Source organism: Aethalodelphis obliquidens, unplaced genomic scaffold (assembly GCF_003676395.1).
Source record: "Aethalodelphis obliquidens isolate GAN/ISIS:26980383/991018 unplaced genomic scaffold, ASM367639v1 scaffold6, whole genome shotgun sequence".
In the NCBI taxonomy this organism is placed as follows: domain Eukaryota; kingdom Metazoa; phylum Chordata; class Mammalia; order Artiodactyla; family Delphinidae; genus Aethalodelphis; species Aethalodelphis obliquidens.
In genome coordinates this window covers 24,004,285-24,024,832 of record NW_020837950.1, presented here as the reverse complement: position 1 = coordinate 24,024,832, position 20,548 = coordinate 24,004,285, and the positions used below count along the sequence as shown (strand labels likewise).

Sequence of the window (20,548 nt, the reverse complement as noted above, 5' to 3'; positions counted from 1 at the left end):
CCATTAGACTCAATCGAGGCTGGGGGTCTTTGGGGGTAGGGATCTCAAGACGTTATTTGTCTGCCCTTGTGCCCCCAGCTCCCACCCAGCAGAACTCAACAGAAACTCATAGAAGCAACGCAACAAAGATCTGCTGAATGAAGGAGGGAAGAAGGGTCTTTGTTAGGAATGTCCACGCAAGCTCTGGAGCACCCATGAAATCTGGCAGCAGCATTTCCTGAACTATGCACTGGAATTCCTTCCTGGACTAGAAAGACTGCAGGCTGGGACAGAGCCCAGGACAGAGCCACAGGCAACACTGTTATCATTCTGGCTCCTTGTGAGCCTTGATTTTCTTTCCTTCTTTCTACTTCTCCTCTCATCTCCTTCTCTTCCATCCTCCACCCCCCAAAAGAAAACCTTACAACTTCCAGGAGCGCATCTTCTGAGATGCTAGGAAGACCTCTAAGGAGGGGTGGGAGACCCGTTACTACAGGGTCTCTGAAGTGTTTGTTTGTCAATGCGTTCTTTGGTTTTCTTTCTCTTTCCCATCTCTGGTCTTCTGCCTGCTTAGCAGACCCAGAGCAGAGGCTCTTCCTGACACTGTGCTCACTGGGAACACAAAGCAAAAGCTAAATCCATCCTTAGGGAAGGAGGTTTCCTTCCTCCAGTGCAATCAGCCTTAGCTGGCTCCCATAAGGACTTTTCTTCATAGTGAAATCAGGGCAAGAAGTAGATGGGGTGGGGTGGGGGTCCTCCCAGCCCTCTGCCCTTTCTGGTACCTCTTACAGGTCTATCCAAAAGGCAAAACATGTTCAAGAGACAAGGTCGATCCTTTTGGTCTTACACGCAACACAGATTTTCTATTATTCTCCTAGCTGATTTTGTGGCCTTCTTCTCGATGCCCACCTCATCTCCTGCACTCCAAGATGCTTCTTTTTCTTTCTATCTGATGCACTAAAATGTCTGATGGTAACTGATCATAAATATTGTGGCTCTCTCTCCTCTGGGTCCGGTTGGACTACATTTCCGGCTCACTCAGGTCAAGAGTGACCAGCTGACTTCCTTTGGCCGATGAAATGTGAGAAATGACTCGTGCCCCTTCTGAGCAGAAGCGATAAGACTCGGCCTGTGATGTGTCGTGGCGTCATCCTGAGTCAATGGCTTTGGAAGCATGTTTTGGTGAAGCCTCTGTTAGCTTGGGCTCCTAGGGGACTATAAGAGCAGAGCCCATGCCACCCCCATTGGACATGTAGTGAGAACAACAGAGAACAACAATACACTGGTGTTGTGTTAAGCCACTAGGTTTGGGATACTTTATTATCGTGGTGTAACCTGGTCTGTCGTGGCTGAGAGACTTTCCAAAACTGTGGAACGCATTTTTACCTGAGCTGCCGCATTGCCTCGAGTAGCTTCATGCTTCAGCCACATGAAGACGTCTCCATCTTCTTTGGTTTGTACCTTGAGAATTTCATCATCTTTTAGTCGAATTGTCTCAACGTATGCCTAAAAGGGAAGGAAGGAAGAAAAGAAGGAGGGAAGGAAGGGAGGGAGGGAGGAAAGGTGGGGAGAAGAAGGGAGAGTGAAAATATCCAGATGGTATGGGCATGCAAGACATGACATTATTCCTAACGCAGCAACTGCTCAAGTAAAAACTATATGACTAATTGAAATATGAGGTGTGTCCACAGAGCCCTGAGATCAAATTCTTTTTTAAATGAACGGATCACACGTCCTATATCTAAATGGGTATTTTTGTTCCTATCAAAGTGTTTTCCTTGGGAGGACAAAATTTATTCCACTTCCTCTTCCATCGCTCAAGCTAGTTCGGAAGTCCACCTCTGCGCTGCTGATTGCAGAGCCAGAGTACACGGCATCCCAAAAAGTAAATCAATATTTTCTAAGTATAACCTTATTATTTTTTTATTCGAAAGCGTCATTATCCTGCATGACTCAACCCTTTTCATTTAGCAGGCTCAGCCTCCGGTATCTTTCGGCTATTTCAAAATGAAATCTACACTGAAAAGAAGAGGGTATATTAACTCCGAGGATGTGAAGGAGAACGTGCCAGAGGCTCTAAAGAGGAACCCAAGGGAAAGTCCACAAAACGCTTTGAATTTGCACACAGCCTCCCAGGTATCTGCCTCCTTTGAAGAAAATAAGACTCATTTTCATGTCTAAATTGTGGCTGTTTATCCAAAAACTGGCCTTGTTGTTTGACAGTCTCCCCTTCTATATGATGAACGCTATCTAATGGTACCAGGAGCGCCTGGGAAGGGCTTCAAGGCCACAAGCAGATGGTGAAAAAAATGGATCTGGATGTGTTGGGGAAGAAGCCTTAGAGGACAAGGAGCCAGGCCTGATTTCCCTTCTGACCCTTTCTGTTTGTCAGTGAAGAAAATGACTTAGATTCACAAGCACTAGCCTGTAGCCCATTCCTGAGAGGGTCACCCAGCCCATGTGGAGCCAAAGGTACCTCTCAGGGGCAGTAGCGGGCAGGCTTGGGGACAGAGCTAGGAACCCAGTGGTATCAACTCCTGCTGGAGGTCTAACCTTGAGACGCCTCCCAGCAAACAGCAACAATTGGAATAAGGATGCCCACCACCTTTGACTGAAACCAAGTATGTGCGGGGTGTTTAACAAATGTTTTTCTTACTTAATCCTCACAGCAGGGCTGTGGCCCAAATATCGGTGTCTTCAATTTATTTGTAAAGAAACTGAAGCTCAGAAGGTGAGACCATGAACTCAAGGTCACACTGTAGAGCTAGCCCTGGACGCCAGGTTAGTCTGACTCCAAAGACAGGCTCTGATGGGCTCCCCCATGATGTCGCCCTCTAGCGGGAAGGCCCTGGAATCCTGGGCTGAAGCTCAGGCTGCCAGAACAATAGAATTCTCAGCTAGAAGTTTTTCGTTCAACCGGAGAGTTTGGGTGTTTTGATTTGGGGTTAATTTTCTTCTTTTCCTTATTTTGTTTCTTCCTCCTTAACTTTGTCATGGGACTTGAATGAAACACAGAACACATGAAGCCAGAGTTTCTATCCTGCAAGGATTTATACTCTTTGGTGTTTCTCCTACTCTCTGGCTGTGGTAATATCATAATCACCAGCAAGAACTGCGTGTGGTGACCAATTGCTTGGCCCAGAATGACTCACTGAATCTTTGCAATCTTACAAGACAGTCACCATCAATATCCCCATTTCACAGATGTGGAAACTGAGGCCCAGAAAGGTTAAGTAACTTACCTACGTTCTTCAAACTTTGGAATCAAACCCAGGCTGGCTGGCTGTGGGGCCCATAGTCCTCACCTAGCTGCACCACCCTGTGAATGACTCATGCATCTGGGAGAAGCAGATGGGGGCTGTTTCATTGTCTCCCCTTATACATAATGAACTCCATCTAACAGTGTCGTGAGAGGGGTCTTGGCAAAGGCCATGTTTGCAGGGGACCTGGGCAACCATGCATCACTCTGAAGAAGGAACTCTTTTGTCTTTTATATCATTGTCTCCTGACCTAGCCCCTTCCCGCTTCCCTGGGTAGTACCGCTGAGCTTTGCAGTAGAGCAGGGCCATTAAGAGCACAACTTTTCACATCAGACCCAGTGGACATGAATTCTAACTCACCACTAACTACCTGTGGGCCTTGGGCCACTGACTTTATTTATTTGAGCCTTGGTTTCTATATCCATAAAAATGAAGCTTAGAGTGGTATCTGCTACATCAAAAGCACTCCACCTATTAGCCATTATTTTTTATAGTGTGAAGAGTTAGTAACATCCAGGTTCAAATCTAGGCTCCACTACTCATTTGCTGTGTGACTTTGGGCAAGTTCTTTGGCTTCCCTGAGTCTCAGTTGCCCCATCTGTATAATGGGAACAATACTTGTACTGACCTCATAGAGTTGCATGAGAGTTAAATGAGATTGTTTGTGAAGATCTTAGCAGAGCATCTGGCATATGGGAAGCTCTCAGGAATGGTAACTCGTCATTTTTTAGGTCTTTAGTTCATTCTATCATGTAAAGAGCTGATAGCAGTTTAGAATGTTAGCCCTCCTATTGGTATTTGCAGTTTTGTACAGCTCAAAGCCTTACATTGGGGGGATGAAGATCTATCTAAGAGAATTCGGTGCTTTTGAAGATGGAAGGGATTTGAGGAGGGAGTTCTGGGGCTGGAAACATTTGAGAGCGTCCACATTGTGTGCTGAGGTCCACTCAACACACATCATATGATTAATTTATACATGCTATAAACTATGTGAGGTGCAGACAGTCATGGCAGTGTTTACAGGTGAAAAAGCTGTGCAGAGACAGACAAGTGAGTGGGATTATCCAAGATTTTATACCCGGTGAATGCAGACCTGGGACCTGAACCAGGCAAACTGGCCCTGGAGCCACACCACAGCTGCCTGCCACACCTGGGCCGGTGGTTGTGTCTTCACAGCTCTGGGGTCCCCTGAGTGGCATCCAGCACTGGTCAGCGCCACACGTCCCAGGCCTTCCGTGAAAGCCAACCATCTACAAAGACATCTGATGAAGGAACAACCCCTAAAAGGGAGCGGTGTTGGGTTGTTCATCATCAAACATTTTGAGACCAGGGAATGATGCCTCACATGGGAAAGTGACCAATCCCAGAAGAAGCTTTGGTGTGGAGAAGAGACGGTGGGGACCATGGTGGGGGGCAGAGCTGGGGAGAAGCTGACAGGACTCAGAGTCCCAGACTGACCAGTTCTGGAATCTTCTGTGCCTTCCCAGGGAGCTGGATTGTTTTTGTTGCTGTGTTGTAAAATCAACGTCTCTAGAATGAGCAGTTCATAGCCTATACGGTAGGGTTAAAACCGGCTGACCAGGTTAGAGGAGGTCCAATGTCCAGAGACTCTACCATCCTCAGATGCCCCTGGACCCAGTGTCAGAGAAGGCATCACACTGTCCTACAGACACTGACTCCTCATACGCTTTACTTCCTTTCTCTCCACTCAGCCTATAGGCTGCAAGGGCAGTGTTCACATCATATCAGCTGTCTGCAATCAATCACAGGAAAGGCAGGATGGAGCGCAGAGCAGGGAGGGAGTAGGGAGAGCGAAGGATGTGGTGGAATTTGGACCTGGAGAGAAAAGGCTGTCAGCAACCCCCCATTTTCTGGAGCGTCTGCATTCTCTGAAGTCGTGAACTATAACACTCCAGCCAGTGTTCCTGGGAACTCAGGAGCAGGGCAGTTTCAGAGCCTACACTTAAACCACTCCTTCCTTCAGGGCCTGTAGACACCACCATGAGGAACCTGCCTCTTAGGGTGTTTAAAATCAGCTATAGGGCTTCCCTGGTGGCGCAGTGGTTGAGAGTCTGCCTGCCAATGCAGGGGACATGGGTTCGTGCCCTGGTCCGGGAGGATCCCACATGCCACGGAGTGGCTGGGCCCGTGAGCCATGGCCGCTGAGCCTACGCGTCCGGAGCCTGTCCTCAGCAATGGGAGAGACCACAGCAGTGAGAGGCCCGTGTACCGCAAAAAAAAAAAAAAAAAAAATCAGCTACAATGTTTGGCTCCCAGTGCGGGGGTGTAAGTTTTCTTTGTTGAAATTTAACATTTTAGGGATTTTAAAGTAAGAATGGAGGAATATCAGGTGTAATGATGGAGAGACAGGGAAGCAAGTACCCAAGATTCCCCAAACGGGGTGCTCCTCATACAAAGGCGGTGCTGAATGCAAGAGGTGCAGAGTTGAAAGCACTGGTTGCATCAAAAAGCACCAGAGAATCAACGGGACGTGATCGCTTCATGTTCATCACTGGATACACGGCCCTCTCGTGCTGTCCACCATCCCATCAGTAAACAGGGAGTGCCAACTACATGTCAAGCACAGGGCTGGGCACTGGGGTCACCGACGTGAACAGATAAGGTGCCTGTCTCGGGGAGCTCACGGTCTGCTGGGAGAGCTGTCTCCGAGACCTGTACACAGCACCCGTCATAGAGCAATGGCGGGGATGTGCCCGGGTGCCATGGTGGCGTAGCAAAGGGAAGATCCAAGCAGGTGGTGGTGTCTGAGCCCAGCATCCTAGTAGGAGTGGGGGGTCAGAAGGCAGGAAAAGCGGGGTGGGAGTGGAGAAAGCAAACCAGGCAGAGGAGATTGAGCAGGGCCAGGAACTGTGGACAGCACAGTGTGACCAAAAGCTTGGCATTGCCAGGGTGGGCAGGCCAAACATGGAATCGCTGAGAGCTGAGGTTGGGGAAGCAGAGAGACACCAGATCAAGGAACATCTCCTACGCCAAGTGATGAGCTGGACTCAGTGCTTCCGGGTCAGTACTTCTCAACGCTGACTGCACGTTACGCCCATCTGAGGAGCTATTTAAATATACACATGCACATAGACATATATACGCCTATTATATGCCTGGACCCTCCCTCTGTCACTTCAATAAGACTGTGGGTGGAGCCTGTGCAGAGGTATTTTCTGAGTGCCCACGTGATTCTGATGTGCAGTCAGGTTGAGAACCTCCACTGCTGACAGCCGTCTTTGGCCTCCGTGGGAAGAAAATGGGAAGGGACAAGTCTGGTAACAGAAAGGCCAGTTAGGAGGTGAATTCATTTGCCAGGACTCTGCCGTAACAAAACGCCACGGACTGCAGGGCTTAAACCATAGAAATTAATTTTCTCACACTTCTGGAGGCTGGAAGTCCAAGATCAAGACGCTGGCAGGTTTAGTTTCTTCTGAGGCCCCTCTCCTTAGCTTGTGTCCTCACGTGGCTGTCCCCCTGTTTCATCTATGTCCCAATCTCCTCTTCTTGTAAGAACACCAGTCATACTGGAGTAGGGCCACTAATGACCGCATTTAACTTAATCCTCTCTTCAAAGGTCCTAGCTCCAAATGCAGTGTCCCATTCTGAGGTACTGGGGGTGAGGACTTCAACATATGAATGTAGGGGTCAATTCATTCCATAACTCAGAGTAGAACAGGAGGCTGTCAGAGTCACTCAGGGGAGAGATGATGGAGAGCTGCATGTAACGCTGTTGGGGATTAGAGCTGGTAGGATGATGGGCAGATCAAACGTGACTCCTCCGTTGCTGGCATGGACAACGGTGCCATTGGTTGAGGTGTCTGTGGGGAATAGAGAGGAGGAGGTGGTGTGTTCCCTTTGTGGTATGTTACGATTGCAGATGGGGGTTTTAAGAAAGACCTCAGCCTGAGAATAAGATGTGCATGTCATCCGTATGTGGAGGGCAGTTGAAACCAGGGATGTTGATGAGACCCCCTGCCCTCTAGAAGGTGTAGACAGAGAAGGCTGAGGACCAAACCTTTCAGAAGAGCAAACTCTGAGATGCGAAGAGAATGAAAGGAATCCATTTGTGATTCAGCCACAAAAACAAAACAAAAATAAAAAAAAAAACCCTATCATCTTCTTTCTCTTGAACCTGAAGCAGAGTCCCCCTAAATCATAAAGAAGTGACATGAAGCAAGATTATGAATAAAGAAGATAAAGTTGATGGGAACCACGAGTTACATAAAAGAGAAAATGAAACAAGAATCAAGAAAGAAGTTACTGACGGATCCTTGGTTTGTTAATTAGGGGTCTGGCTTTCCACATCTCCTCATTTGTTATGTGCTGCTGGTGAATTAATAGATCTCTCAACAAAAGGACATTTCAATCAATGTATGACACCTGCTTAAATTCTCAAGAAACCATTAATTACACATTCTTAAGAAAATGAGCTATGACACAACTCTTCTAACTGTATAATTCCTATCTATGATTCTTGATCACACGACTTTCCAGCTGCAGGATGGATCTTCTCTATTCATCTGCTCTGGTTCTGACCAATTAAACATTTTCTTTCATAATCATAACACTTCATGGGCCAAATCTTCAAAAGAAAAGGAGCTTGTTAGCAACATACCATCTCCCCTTGCTAAGTTATGCTGAATTAGAATTCCTAAAAGTATAATATATACATACAGGGCTTTATGAACACATTCAGGCTTAGCAGAACAATGGCAATATTATTTTGTGGCTTGATTTTGTTTGAATGTGTTTTCAGAAGAATTCTTTAAAAAAAAAGCCTTTATCAATTAATAAATAAATTCCTGTCAAACTGAGGTCAGGTTTTGCACACAGCCTATATATGCTGAGAGAATACAGATGACAATGATAAGAGTGTGTAAGTTTATTCAGAAGAAATCATTATTTTCTAAAAGAATTAGAATGTCTACACAGACAGCCTTTGGGCATTTTATAGTTTGATTCGTGTTTAATGTTCACTGACAACATGTATCTTTGAGTCATTTATTTCATAACTGTACAGTGGCCACTGTAGATTTCTTTTCCAGAAACCATTCATTTCCAATGATCAAAGCACAAGTTTCCTCCACTGGGGGTTTCTGACTGCAATACAGGAGCAGCACAGGGAAGAGTGAACGGTCTGGTTCCCAGTTAGCTGCTCTGCCTAAAATTCCACAATCCTGCTATCCATCCAGACTCACCAAGCATAAGGGAGAAAATTAAGGGTTTATGGCCTAAACCAGGGCCAAATCTGACCATGCAGTAACCTCCTGTCTATGGCGGCACAAACCCAGGCACCCCATCGGTTTATATATTGTCTTCGGCAGAGTTGAGCGGTTGCAATAGTGACTGTGAAAGCAGAGCCTAAGATATTTACTGTCTGGTCTTTTGCAGAAAAACATCGCCACCTCCTGGTACCGACTACTTGCACTTAACTCAACTACCTCAACTGCTGTGACCATCAAAACATCTTAAAACCATTCTGAAGAAAGAGATACAGAAAAATACATGCCAAGAAGCCAACCACGTCATAGTCTACTCCTGCTGGATGCAAATTACATCATCTAAAGGCAGCTTTCTTTTTATTCTTACGCTGTCACCTTTATACACCCTTTTATTCATGGTCCCCCAAACAAACCATCAGTTGGTCCAATGTAACACGTTGTTTTCTGGGCAGATGTGAACAACTGATTTCTTTGCCTAGTGAGTCAATAAGACGTGGGAACCTGCAAAATTAGGGGCTGGAGTTAGTGCCCTTCTTCCAGTCCTTAATCCAGGATGGGGCAGAATCTTCAAACATCGCCTGCTGTCCATCACCTGTGAGCACTGAGGCTCATGTGATGGGCAGACGCTTCTCAAGGTGTCCGGCAGTGGGAACACAGCTAGGGATGGAGCGTCTTCGTTATGGAGACCTCGCTTGCTGGTGACGTATTGAGGAGCCCTTGGCTTACTGCCCTCGCTTAATTTGACTAACATCTCCAGACCCCACCACTTCCACGTGGTTTTGGAACAAAGACAAAATGCCTATGTTTCTGGTACACATTTTTTTCAAAATCAAAATCTGTCCAGGGCCGTTATCTACCCTCCCCATACCGGTCCTCTCACTCATGAAAACCTTTTCACACTTTTCACGCATAGATATAGGATGGTCCTTGCATTCAGCCTGAGAACACACTGAGGAAATATGAATTGGAGAATGCAAGAAAGCTTTTCCCTCCATTGGATTATGCCTGTACTCTACAGGCCAGCGAATAAACCAGCCACAGGTGCAGACGCTTAATAAAACTGTTCAGGAAGCTCTAGTAAGCAGGGCCATAACCGTTTCCACCCACTTCTGCCTCGTACCTGATCTCCTTGTAGCGTGTGCTGGTCAAGGGGTGTCTTGGTGGCAATGTTGCTGTAGTAGGCGTAGGACAACTCCCAGTCCAGGGGGTAGTGATCAATACCCTGGTAGTGTTTGTACCCAAGGTTCATCGAAGACAGCCTCTCACTGCCCTGGCCTCCAACCAAACTATACAACATGCCCTGTTAAGAAGAAATGGACAGTGTTCACAAGATTATAGAAAAGGGTCATAAAATCCTCAACATAGAAAGGTCATCTGGCCTCACCTCTACATATGAGCCTAGTCATTCCAGAAACCAGTTAACATGCCTTTTTTTTTTTTTGCAGTACACGGCCCTCTCGCTGTTGTGGCCTCTCCCATTGCGGAGTACAGGCTCCGGACGCACAGGCCCAGCGGCCATGGCTCACGGGCCCAGCCGCTCCGCGGCATGTGGGATCTTCCCGGACCAGGGCACAAACCTGTGTCCCCTGCATCGGCAGGCGGACTCTTAACCACTGTGCCACCAGGGAAGCCCCTAACATGCCTTTTTTAAAAACGTTAGAAAAGAAGACCCAAGAGCTTTCTAATGGCTATCTGTCCTTCTCAATGTCTAACAGCTGAAAATTCCTTTGTCCTTTTCTCAGTAAAGATTGGGAGTCCTCCCCTGACTTATCTCACAGCATCTCTTTGTGTATCTGACAACTGTTCTAAGGACCTTGGTCCACTTCAGCTATGTCACCTTTGATCAGATGATCTGAATAGTGGGCCGTCCCAACCTCACACTCTCAGAACGCTAGTGTTGGGAAGGGTCTTTAGAGATCGACTGGTCCAACCATCTCATTTCAGAGTTGAGGAAACAGAGGCTCAGCAAGTTGAAGTCATATGTCCTTGGTCAACCAGCTATTTTGTGCCAGAGACGGGGCTAGAACCTTCTACCCTCTTCCACCTCGGTGGGGACTGCCTCGGGGACTTGGGAAAGCGTGCCATCAACCATGAGCTTCTACAGCCAGAGACACACACAAAGAAGGCAAGTGAAAGGAACACAGAGCCACCTGGGAAGGTCTGAACAGTCTGAGTCTCTTCAGATCCAGGATGAACAATCCCATGAGCACAAACAAAACACTAAAAGTGACCAGGGACCGTTTAGCAGCACTTCTAAAAATGCGATTCCAAATGTTAGGCAAGTTGCATAATAAATTTGGATTCAATACCACAAAACCGTCTAGTATGACATTTATTTTAATGACAGGAGGCTGGATGTGACAATACTATGCTTAGAGGTCCAAATGATTTCACTTAGCTAAAACGTCGTACGGGATGCTGGACCCACAGCCAGGATAGTTACAAGAATTGGGTAAGAGGCACCTGTTCTTGAATGACTGGGATTCTGGTAAGCCTTGCCCAAACTATTCCTTAGACAGTATACCGATCATATCCCCTGCTGTGTCTAGAAATGGATAAAGTGCCCTTTTTCACTCACTGATGGCGGGAGATCCTGTATTTAACACAGCCTTAGGCTGTTTTTCTTGAGTGTAAAGTTTTTTTTTGTTTGTTTGTTTTTTTTGCGGTACGTGGGCCTCTCACTGTTGTGGCCTCTCCGGTTGCGGAGCACAGGCTCCGGACGTGCAGGCTCAGCGGCCATGGCTCATGGGCCCAGCCGCTCCGCGGCATGTGGGATCTTCCCGGACTGGGGCACGAACCCGTGTCCCCTGCATCGGCAGGCAGACTCTCAACAACTGCACCACCAGGGAAGCCCAGAGTGTAAAGTTTTTAAAGGACCCCAGGGAAAATGAACATGCCCAGTTCCACCCGGGGCATGAGAGCCTTACTCTGCAAATATAAGGCAGGTAACTGACATTCCTGGAGCCTGTGAAATACTCTACCTGCAGCTGATCCCGAGGTACATTTAATCCAGTTTCATAAAAGACTGCGAGGTAGTAGGATGCTTTATGGTATCCACAGCAGCTGGCATCCATCAGAAAGGGGACGACAGAGCTAATTTGGTGAAGACCATCAACAATGGAAAGTCTCTTTACAGCCTTCTCGAATATCCGCCCACCAATTTCTAATACGGATTCACTTTGGTTCCTCAGCACTGTAAATAACACAATTCACAGAACACACAATTAACTACCATGGGGTCGACAAAATAAGTGGAACAGCCAACTAAATCACCTGAGTTATTAATATGGTTGGTCCTGCAGTGACTTGATATATACCAGCTTCTGGGGAGGTAAATCAAACCCGTTGCGGGTGTCATTCTGTAAACAGCTTTTCCTTTGGCACTAAATGACAGCCTAGTATCCTGGAGGAAAGGATGTGCCTTCTACAGCTGAGAGAGCGCCTCAAGAGTAATTTACCCAGCGTAACTCACCACCAAGTCAGGACCACCGTAACTGCCAGAGAGATTTTTTTTTTTCCCTCTAAGACTCTGAAGGAGGGTGTGTTTTATCTCAGAAATAGTTCCTAGGTGCTGCTGTAAAAAGTTGAGCACAAGAACCTTTCTTATCATCTTTTGCTTCTGGTTTTCCTGGTGGGTTTCTAAATACAATAAAAAGAATGAGTCAACTTTTATTGAGGGCCTATAAAATGCCAAATACTGGGTTGAGTGTCTTATGCAAATTATGTCATGTAATCCAAACATAGTTTAAGAGGTAAGTACTATTATTGGCGTCCTCGTTTTTCAGATGAGGAGACTGAAGCCTGGAGAAGTCGACTAACTTGTCCGAAGTTACCAAAGCTGGCAAACGGCTGAGCCAAGCTTAGAATCCAGCTTGGTAGGTCACAAAAGCAAGATCCCTACTCACTCTGCTCCACCTACCTCCTGATTAACCGGCAGCCAGTTGTCTTAATAGGTACCTTGCCACCATGGGTAGAGACCTCTTTCACGCAACTGCGTTAAGCTATGATACTTCCTTTTACCTAATTCTCCCATAAATTGTTAAACTCCTAAGTCCAAATGGGCAAGTTTTATGGTCCTATAATCTGTTACAGTCTTTTAAAGTCCGTCTACATTATTCATCTCTCGTTTTATTAATTCAGCCAATGAACGTTTACAATTTTATTCTGTGCATCTAGTAGGTCTATGTTACAAACAGCTATATAGGATTGCATAGGTACTATTTCCATTTAAAAGATGTGGTCCATTTATTTAAAACTAAAATTTTCTCCTCCCTAAGAATTATACTCAACATTTTTCTTTGATTTTCTTCATTCCATCCCAAATTAAAATGTTACTAACAACTTCCAGGAGGCAACAAGAGACTCACTCTATCAGCGCTCCATCAGGGAATGAACAGAGATGAGTTTCCAATGCGGGAAAACTCTCAGTGAGAGGATTTGAGATTGAATTTAAGGGCAGTTCCTCAGCAGAGGTTGATGCCTCTTCCGAGGCATCAACGCAGAAGCCAGTGGGATCCACGGATGAAATTGTGAAACCCAGACAATTGGTTATGAGCTAATGCCTATCCCTTTGGGCACACGGGCAGGCTGGCTGCCCCTGGTAGGGGGGCACATGCCTTCACTTGCTGAGCTGTGGCAAAGGAGCCCACCTACCCCCTCGCCCAGAGCTAAGGCAGTCCCATCTCCTGGCTCCTGGAAGCCCACACCTCCGCCCTCTCCAGGCTTCTGAGAGGCAGCAGCTTGGATCTGCTGTTACTTACTCTCCATCCCAAGAGGTAGGTGCTAAAAACAACACCTTAACTAAACACATGGAGTTTGCTCCTCTGTTTTGTTTTTAAGCCCTAAAGAAATACCTGCTTGTTGTAAAAAAAAAAAAATCAAATAATATAGATTTGTATAAAACAAAAACAGAAGTCCTCTCTCTCCCAAACCTTCTTTAATAGTGAAGATAAACTGTTGAAAGCTTGGTGTATACAATTCCAGACTTTTCCTTGGCATAGACAATAATTCATTACACCTCTATCTGCCTATATACATATACATTTTCTTTCCAAAAAGCCCCTATAGGTTTGGACTCTCAACTTTTTTCCCTTATGAGTGCAATTTTTTATCAAACTATATTTTGATATATATATCAAAATATATATATATTGATATATTTGATTTACAATATTGCGTTAGTTTCAGGTGTAGAGCAAAATGACTCATATATACATATTCTTTTTCAGATTCTTTTCCTTTATAGGTTATTACAAGATATTGAGTATAGTTCCCTATTCTAGACAGTAAATCGTTGTTGTTTGTCAACTTTCTTTTTTAAATTAACCACATACCACGAATACCTGTCCACAGCAGTCAGAAGCTCATTCTTCCTAAAGTTTCAATAGCATTGCATTCTATAGCAGTGCCGTTCTTCCAACCGGTTCTCTATTTTTAGACTTGGGTTGCTTCCACTGCTTTTGCTATAACCAGCAACACAGCAATGAACATCCTCGAGCACTTCCCTCTGCTCATCTGTTGGGATGTATCTGAATAATCACCCTCTTTTCCACCAGGAGGCCGGGGATCTCCTTTTGGATTCTCCCTTTGCATAGCTGAGAGAAAAATTCCATCCTACCCAACCATTAGACAGGATAAGAACCTTCTCCGCTAGATTTGGTGTGTACTGCAGTACTCAGACGGAGTTGCAAAGTAAATCCTACTCCTACTTATTCATATATTTACTTTTAAATACATACTCATCTCCGATACCCCTCTGTGCACACTCTGAGCAAAGCAACATTAACAGTTTGTTAACGATTCATTCCAGCCTTACCTGCTCTGCCACATTCATCTTGCTGTGCAGTAGAAGCTAACACAACATTGTAAAGCAACTACACTACAATAAAAAATAATTTTAAAAAAAGAGCCATTTCACACAAAAAATAAAATAAAATAGGCATTAAAAAAATATCTAATATGATGAGCTTTGCCTGAGTACCCACAGACATGGGCTTTGGGGGCTCAGAGGAGAAAAGAGACTCCGAGCCAGATGGAGGTCCAAATGAAACACCTGCCCTGCTGACCTCTGGCACAGAATCCCAGCAATCATTACTGTGATCGCCCAGGTAGGAGGGCGATCCTTTACAAAGTTCAAATCCTTAGCAAACACACAGAAACATTTTGCAGACTGAAACAGAGGCAGGTTGAAAAACCTTCATTATTTCTTTTACCTATTAAAATTCTTAACTCTCCCCAGACATTACCAATCAGTATTTTCTCTGCAAGAGAATCTAGACAATTTTCTGCACTAGTGAGTATAATAATAAAATAATAATGCTTCTAAAGGAAAACCACTCATTTTGCACATTCTTTAAAGTCTGAATTCCAAATGTGGCACAACATCAAAGCTCTGATGTCACTGGTGGTATTGTAAAACTGGCAATTTAAAAATCCATTTAATGAAACTGTTAATTTCGCCCAACTGGTTTAGCATATGCATTTTTTCTAGTAGATCTATAACTAAAAAACATGCCTTATTTATGGAGATTAATGGAGTAATGAAAACCAAACAAACAAAATAGAAGTAGGAGCCATTTTCCCGTTTTTCTTTCTTCCTACACCAGAAGCTAAGAAACAAAGGCACCACCACCATTAACTCTTAATCTCCCCAAGTAGCACAGCGTTGTTTATTTTGCTCTTTTTTCCTTTTTCCAGCAATACCACAAGGTCACCATTTGTGCGCTTATCATTGGTTTCTGTTTGTTTGTTTTGTTTTTTTAAATTTTTGGCTGCATTGGGTTTTCGTTGCTGAGAGCGGGCTTTCTCTAGTTGCGGCGAGCCGTGGCTACTCTTCGCTGTGGTGTGCGAGCTTCTCATTGTGGTGGCTTCTTTTGTTGTGGAGCACGGGCTCTAGGCGCACAGGCTTCAGTAGTTGTGGCACGCAGGCTCAGTAGTTGTGGTGCACAGGCTTAGTTGCTCCGCCGCATGTGGGATCTTCCCGGACCAGGGCTCGAACCCGTGTGCCCTGCATTGGCAGGTGGATTCTTAACCACTGCGCCACAAGGGAAGCCCACACTCATCATTAAAAGAGGCAAAAAGCAGAAAATGAGAAGGTAGTCACCTACTGAAGGAACCAGAGCTGCCTCTGATGGAGAATTTGGGAGAAGAAAGGCAGACTTATTCCTTATGAGGGGAATGAGACAACAACAGGAAAGTTATTTTTAGTTTCAAGCTTCCAAAAGGTGTAATGCATCCAGGGAAGAAGTTTGAAAAGGGAAAAAAATGTGAAAGGAGAAAATATCATTTACCCAGAAAAGGAAAGATCTTCACCAAGTTTACTGATTTAAAAAAACATAGCACATCCTTCATTTGCATTCTCATTTGATGAGCTCCACTGGGTTCCCGAGACTCAAAGAAGTGGCTTATTTCTCTCTCAAAAGTAAACTACTTGTACTTTTCTGTCCTGTGCACATTGTCTGGTTTTATACATGTAACTTCTCTCCCTCCCTCCCCCTCGCCCCCTCCCTCCTTCCCTCTCCCTCTTTCTCTCTCTCCGTGGATTTTTTTTAAAAACTATAAAGATGCTTTCTTGAATTAAAAAAAATAAGATAAAGGTCCTTTAATGAACAACAGTGAACATAGCTCTTAAAGGACACAGGATCCTGGCGTTACTAAATAACCCCATTGTGTTTCTACCATTTCCATGCTCTGCGTTTTAGTCTCCAAATAAACATGGCAATTGTTGGCAAAAATAAGAAGAGTTAGAAATGTGGTATAGACACACAATGGAATATTATTCAACCTTAAAGAGGAAGGAGATTCTGACAGATGTTATAACATGGATGAACCTTGAAGACCTTACACTAAGTGAGATAAGCCAGTCGTGCAAAGACAAATACTGTATGATTGCAGTCATATCAGGTATCTAGAAGAGTCAAGTTCATAGACACAGAAAGTAGAATGGTGATCACTAGGGACTGGGGGTGGGGGCAGGGTGGGGAGTTGTGGTTTAATGAGTACAGAGTTTCAGTTTTGCAAGATAAGAAAGTTCCAGAATCTGTTGTGCAACAATGTGAACGTACTTAATGCTACTGAAGGGTACACCTAAAAATGGTGATGATGGAGAATTTTAAATTATATGCATTTTACCACAAATGTTTTTTAAAATTACAGTCCTTAAAGAGGGAGGGTGTAAATATCTGGGGATTCTCTATTGCAGTAGAAAAATAGAGCTCAATCTTTTGGGAACAACTAGAAGGTGGTGACCACTCCTGAACTCACTGGGCAGAATGCAGAGGACACTCCTACTGGTTGTAAGCTTCCGACTCTGCACTCCCTGCACCGTTCTCATGGCTCCTTTGAAGTACGTCGTTGGCTCAGAGGGAGAGCAGATGATCCATCTAAAATCACACAGTGTCAGGGGAAAACGCTGCCGTCTGAAGCGTGCACGTGCAGCAGCCTGGCAGTAGAGTTGGCTGTACATGTGAGGAGAGGCTGCCAAGAAAGGGGTGAGTCTGTCGCAAAGAACCAGAAATTACAGGCCATTGTCTCATGCTGTCATATATATATTTTTTAATGCCAGGAAAAAAATAATTCCACCAATTAATTCCCTTTGTGGGAGCTATGGGAGCTGACGTTTTTCTTTGCATTTAACCTAAGTCACTCTCATTCAAAACATGGCCCCATCTTTGTCCTATCCTGGGCCACTTGGTCAATACTTGTCTAGTGAATGAATGAATGGAAGGTTGTGATACGAGTGACTTAAGTTACTCACATGGTTTCATTCCTTATCTCTGTTACTGCACCTACTCGGTTCCTACAGCAAGAATTCTAAGCAGCCAACATCTGATCCTTGAGTCTGTTCTTGTAGCTTATCTCAGATACAAGAAATGTAACATGATGAGGATGTTCTAGTAAAGTCTACTGGTCAACAGGACCAAACAGCTCAGGCCAGCAGCAGAAAACATGATGCAAACATAGTTCCTATTGACTAGAGTTGCCCAAAGCACTCCAAAGCCAGCTAGACACTCACAGCAGGATAAACTTGGATCAAAAGTTATGTGAGGAACCAGGAATAGATATATAGTCACACCAGTCTGACTACTCTTCTTTTTATAGGAGACCAGAGTAAAGATATGTAAATAATGTAATTTTTTTTTGTCCCTCAATTTACAAAATCAAATTTTCTGCACTTCTCTCAGGATTGTTAGAAACTGGGCACAATGTCTGACACCAATCTCTCTCCAGGGTTAACCACAGAGATTATCTAGTTAACTATGATGGCCCCAAGCAAGGGCAGTGTGCCAGGTAGAGATGAATTTTAATGGGTGTAAGCCCTACCCCTGCAGGAGGCCCCCAGTCCCTATGGATGGGACAACGTGAACTAGAAAAATAGGGGGTGAAGGTAGAATGGGAGCCTGAGGTTGGTACAGGAGATTTACCTACCCTGCCTACCCTCCCTCCCCACCTGCTTCTGGGCCCCAGGAAATGGCAGGGAGAGGCGGAATGCAGGTGGCTGCATGCCCAGGGAGATAGGGGCCCCTCCGGGTATGCTCCCTGGCGCTGATCTAAGCTGACTTGGCACCAGAAGGACCTGACCGGCTGCTTGGGCACCAGCAGTGGGCCCTAAAGTGGCAAATCCGGCTCTGTGCCCCCTCTCCCCCCAGGCATGGGCCCCGGAAGCCTGACCAAGGGCAGCTGGACGCGTGTCTGTGCTGCAGTGTGACGACTCCCCAGCACTGCGGCCCATCAAGTGTCAAGGTTTGGGGGCTCATGATCTGGGTTAATTAGCTCCCTTTCTAGGCCTCCACAGATAATAAAATCATTCTGCCTTCTTTAACAGAAACTTCTGAGCAGTAAAAATAACACAAAAACATTGTTTACTGAGAGTATTTGCTTGAAAAAGAATGTTTTGTGAAAATGATTCACTCCTTTTCCTAATCAGTAAAACTATATTTAAATATATCTGAAATCTCATAAAGCCAGTTTTGGGGTGATGTGGTCTTCGCCCGTTTAGCCTACACTTTCCAACATGCATCGCCTGTCTCAGGGGGCAGTTCCACCACCTCCCAGAAGACCCACGAAAACCCAGCAATTGTAGTAACACTGGTAAGTAATAGTGTAACACTATTGCCTGGTAGTAATAGTGTAACACTTACACAGCAGTGATTCTCCACCGGGGGCGATTTGACCTCCCTGGCGACACTTGGCAATATCTGGAGACAATTTGTTTTTTTTTTTGTTTTTTTTTTTTGAGGTACGCGGGCCTCTCACTGTTGTGGCCTCTCCTGTTGCGGAGCACAGGCTCCGGACGTGCAAGGCTCAGCGGCCACGGCTCACGGGCCCAGCCACTCTGCAGCATGTGGGATCTTCCCGGACCGGGGCACAAACCCGTGTCCCCTGCATCGGCAGGCGGACTCTTAACCACTGTACCACCAGGGAAGCCCTGGAGACATTTTTAGTTGTCACCCTTGGGTGGAGGTTTATGGGAGGGGACAGAGTGCTGCTGGTATCTAGTGGGTAGAGAGCAGAAATGCAGCTAAACATCCTACAATACACAGGACAGATCCTCCACAACAACGAATTATCCAAAATGTCAGTAGTGCCAAGATTGAGAAACGCTGTTTACATAGAGTTTACTAAGTGCCCATACTCTTCTAAGTGTCAATTCCTTAACCCAACACTACAAGAGAGGGACTATTGTCATCCCCGTTTTGCAGATGAGGAAACTGAGGCTCAGTGAAATGAAGTGGCTTGCCCAAGATCACACAGCTAGTAAGTGCTAAGTTAATATCAGAATCAGGTCACTTGGCTGCAGAGGCCATGCTGACACCTGACTCCACATGGCCTCCCTTTCCCAGATCCAGGCAGTGATGAAGTCCCTCAGAGTCAGCCCCTTATATCCTTTGGCTCCGTCTACATCACTCTGTCCCATTCAGGCCTCCATCCTCTCCTCCCTGGGCCATGCATTGGCCCCCCTGCTTCCAGCTCCACAGCACTCTAGTCTACCTCCCTCAGTCTCCCACTGCTGACAAGAGTGACCTCAAAAACCCAGATCTGATCACACCTCTAGCCTCTGCTTGAAACCCTTCAACAGGTCCCTGTCACCTACAAGGTAAAGCTCAAACTTGTCAGGATGGAGTCTGAGCTCTAGTAAGGAGCTCTCTCATGTTGTTGGTGGGAATGTAAATTGGTGCAGCCACTATGAGAACAGTATGGAGGGTCCTTAAAAACTAAAAGTGGAACTACCATATGGTCCTGCAACCCCACTCCTGGACATATATCTGGAGAAAACCATAATTCAAAAAGATACATGCACCCCAGTGTTCACTGCAGCACTACTTACAATAGCCAAGACATGGAAGCAACCTAAATGTCCATCGACAGATGAATGGATAAAGAAGATGTGGTATCTATACACGCTGGAATACTACTCAGCTATAAAAAAAGAACAAAATAATGCCGTTTGCAGCAACATGGATGGACCTAGAGATTATCATACTAAGTGAAGTAAGCCAGACAGAGAAAAACAAATATATGATATCACTTATATGTGGAATCTTAAAAAAAAGATACAAATGAACTTATTTACAAAACAGAAATAGACCCATAGACATAGAAAATAAACCTAGGGTTACCAAAGGGGAAAGGAAGGGGGTGGGATAAATTAGGAGTTTGGGATTAACATATACACACTACTATAAGTAAAATAGATAACCAACAAGGACCTACTATATAGCACAGGGAACTATATTCAATATCTTGTAATGAACTATAACAGGAAAGAATCTGAAAATATATATACATATATATAACTGAATCACTGTGCTGTATACCTGAAACTAACACAACATTGTAGATCAATTTTACTTCAATAAACAAATAATTTAAAAAAAAGAATAATCACTCTCCAGGCCTTCTCCAGCTTCCCAAATTCCTTGCACGTCATTAAAAATGACATGCTCTTCCCATCTCTCTGCCTCTACTCTGCCTGCAATACCTACCCCCACCTTGCTTATCTGGCAAACATCAATTGACCCTTCAAGAATCAATCCCAGTGTCACCTTCTCCAGGAAGCCTTCCTGGAGCCCCCTAGACTTCCAA

At 45.1% G+C, this 20,548-nt stretch overlaps 1 protein-coding gene across 8 annotated transcripts in view; it reads right to left on the bottom strand.

The window, feature by feature from the left end:
• The window catches only part of SEL1L3 (SEL1L family member 3), a 97,494-nt gene that overhangs the window by 36,568 nt on the left and 40,378 nt on the right, over window positions 1-20,548 (bottom strand). For all 8 annotated transcript variants that reach the window (XR_003432174.1, XR_003432173.1, XM_027103213.1 and 5 more), the window contains 3 exons: window positions 11,446-11,657; window positions 9,585-9,764; window positions 1,366-1,485 (listed from right to left, as the gene is read on the bottom strand). Coding sequence is in view for 6 of the 8 variants with exons in the window: in XM_027103213.1 (XP_026959014.1) it covers window positions 1,366-1,485; window positions 9,585-9,764; window positions 11,446-11,657 (512 nt within the window). In the remaining 2 variants the exon portion in view is untranslated. The remainder of the gene's footprint in view (window positions 1-1,365; window positions 1,486-9,584; window positions 9,765-11,445; window positions 11,658-20,548) is intronic.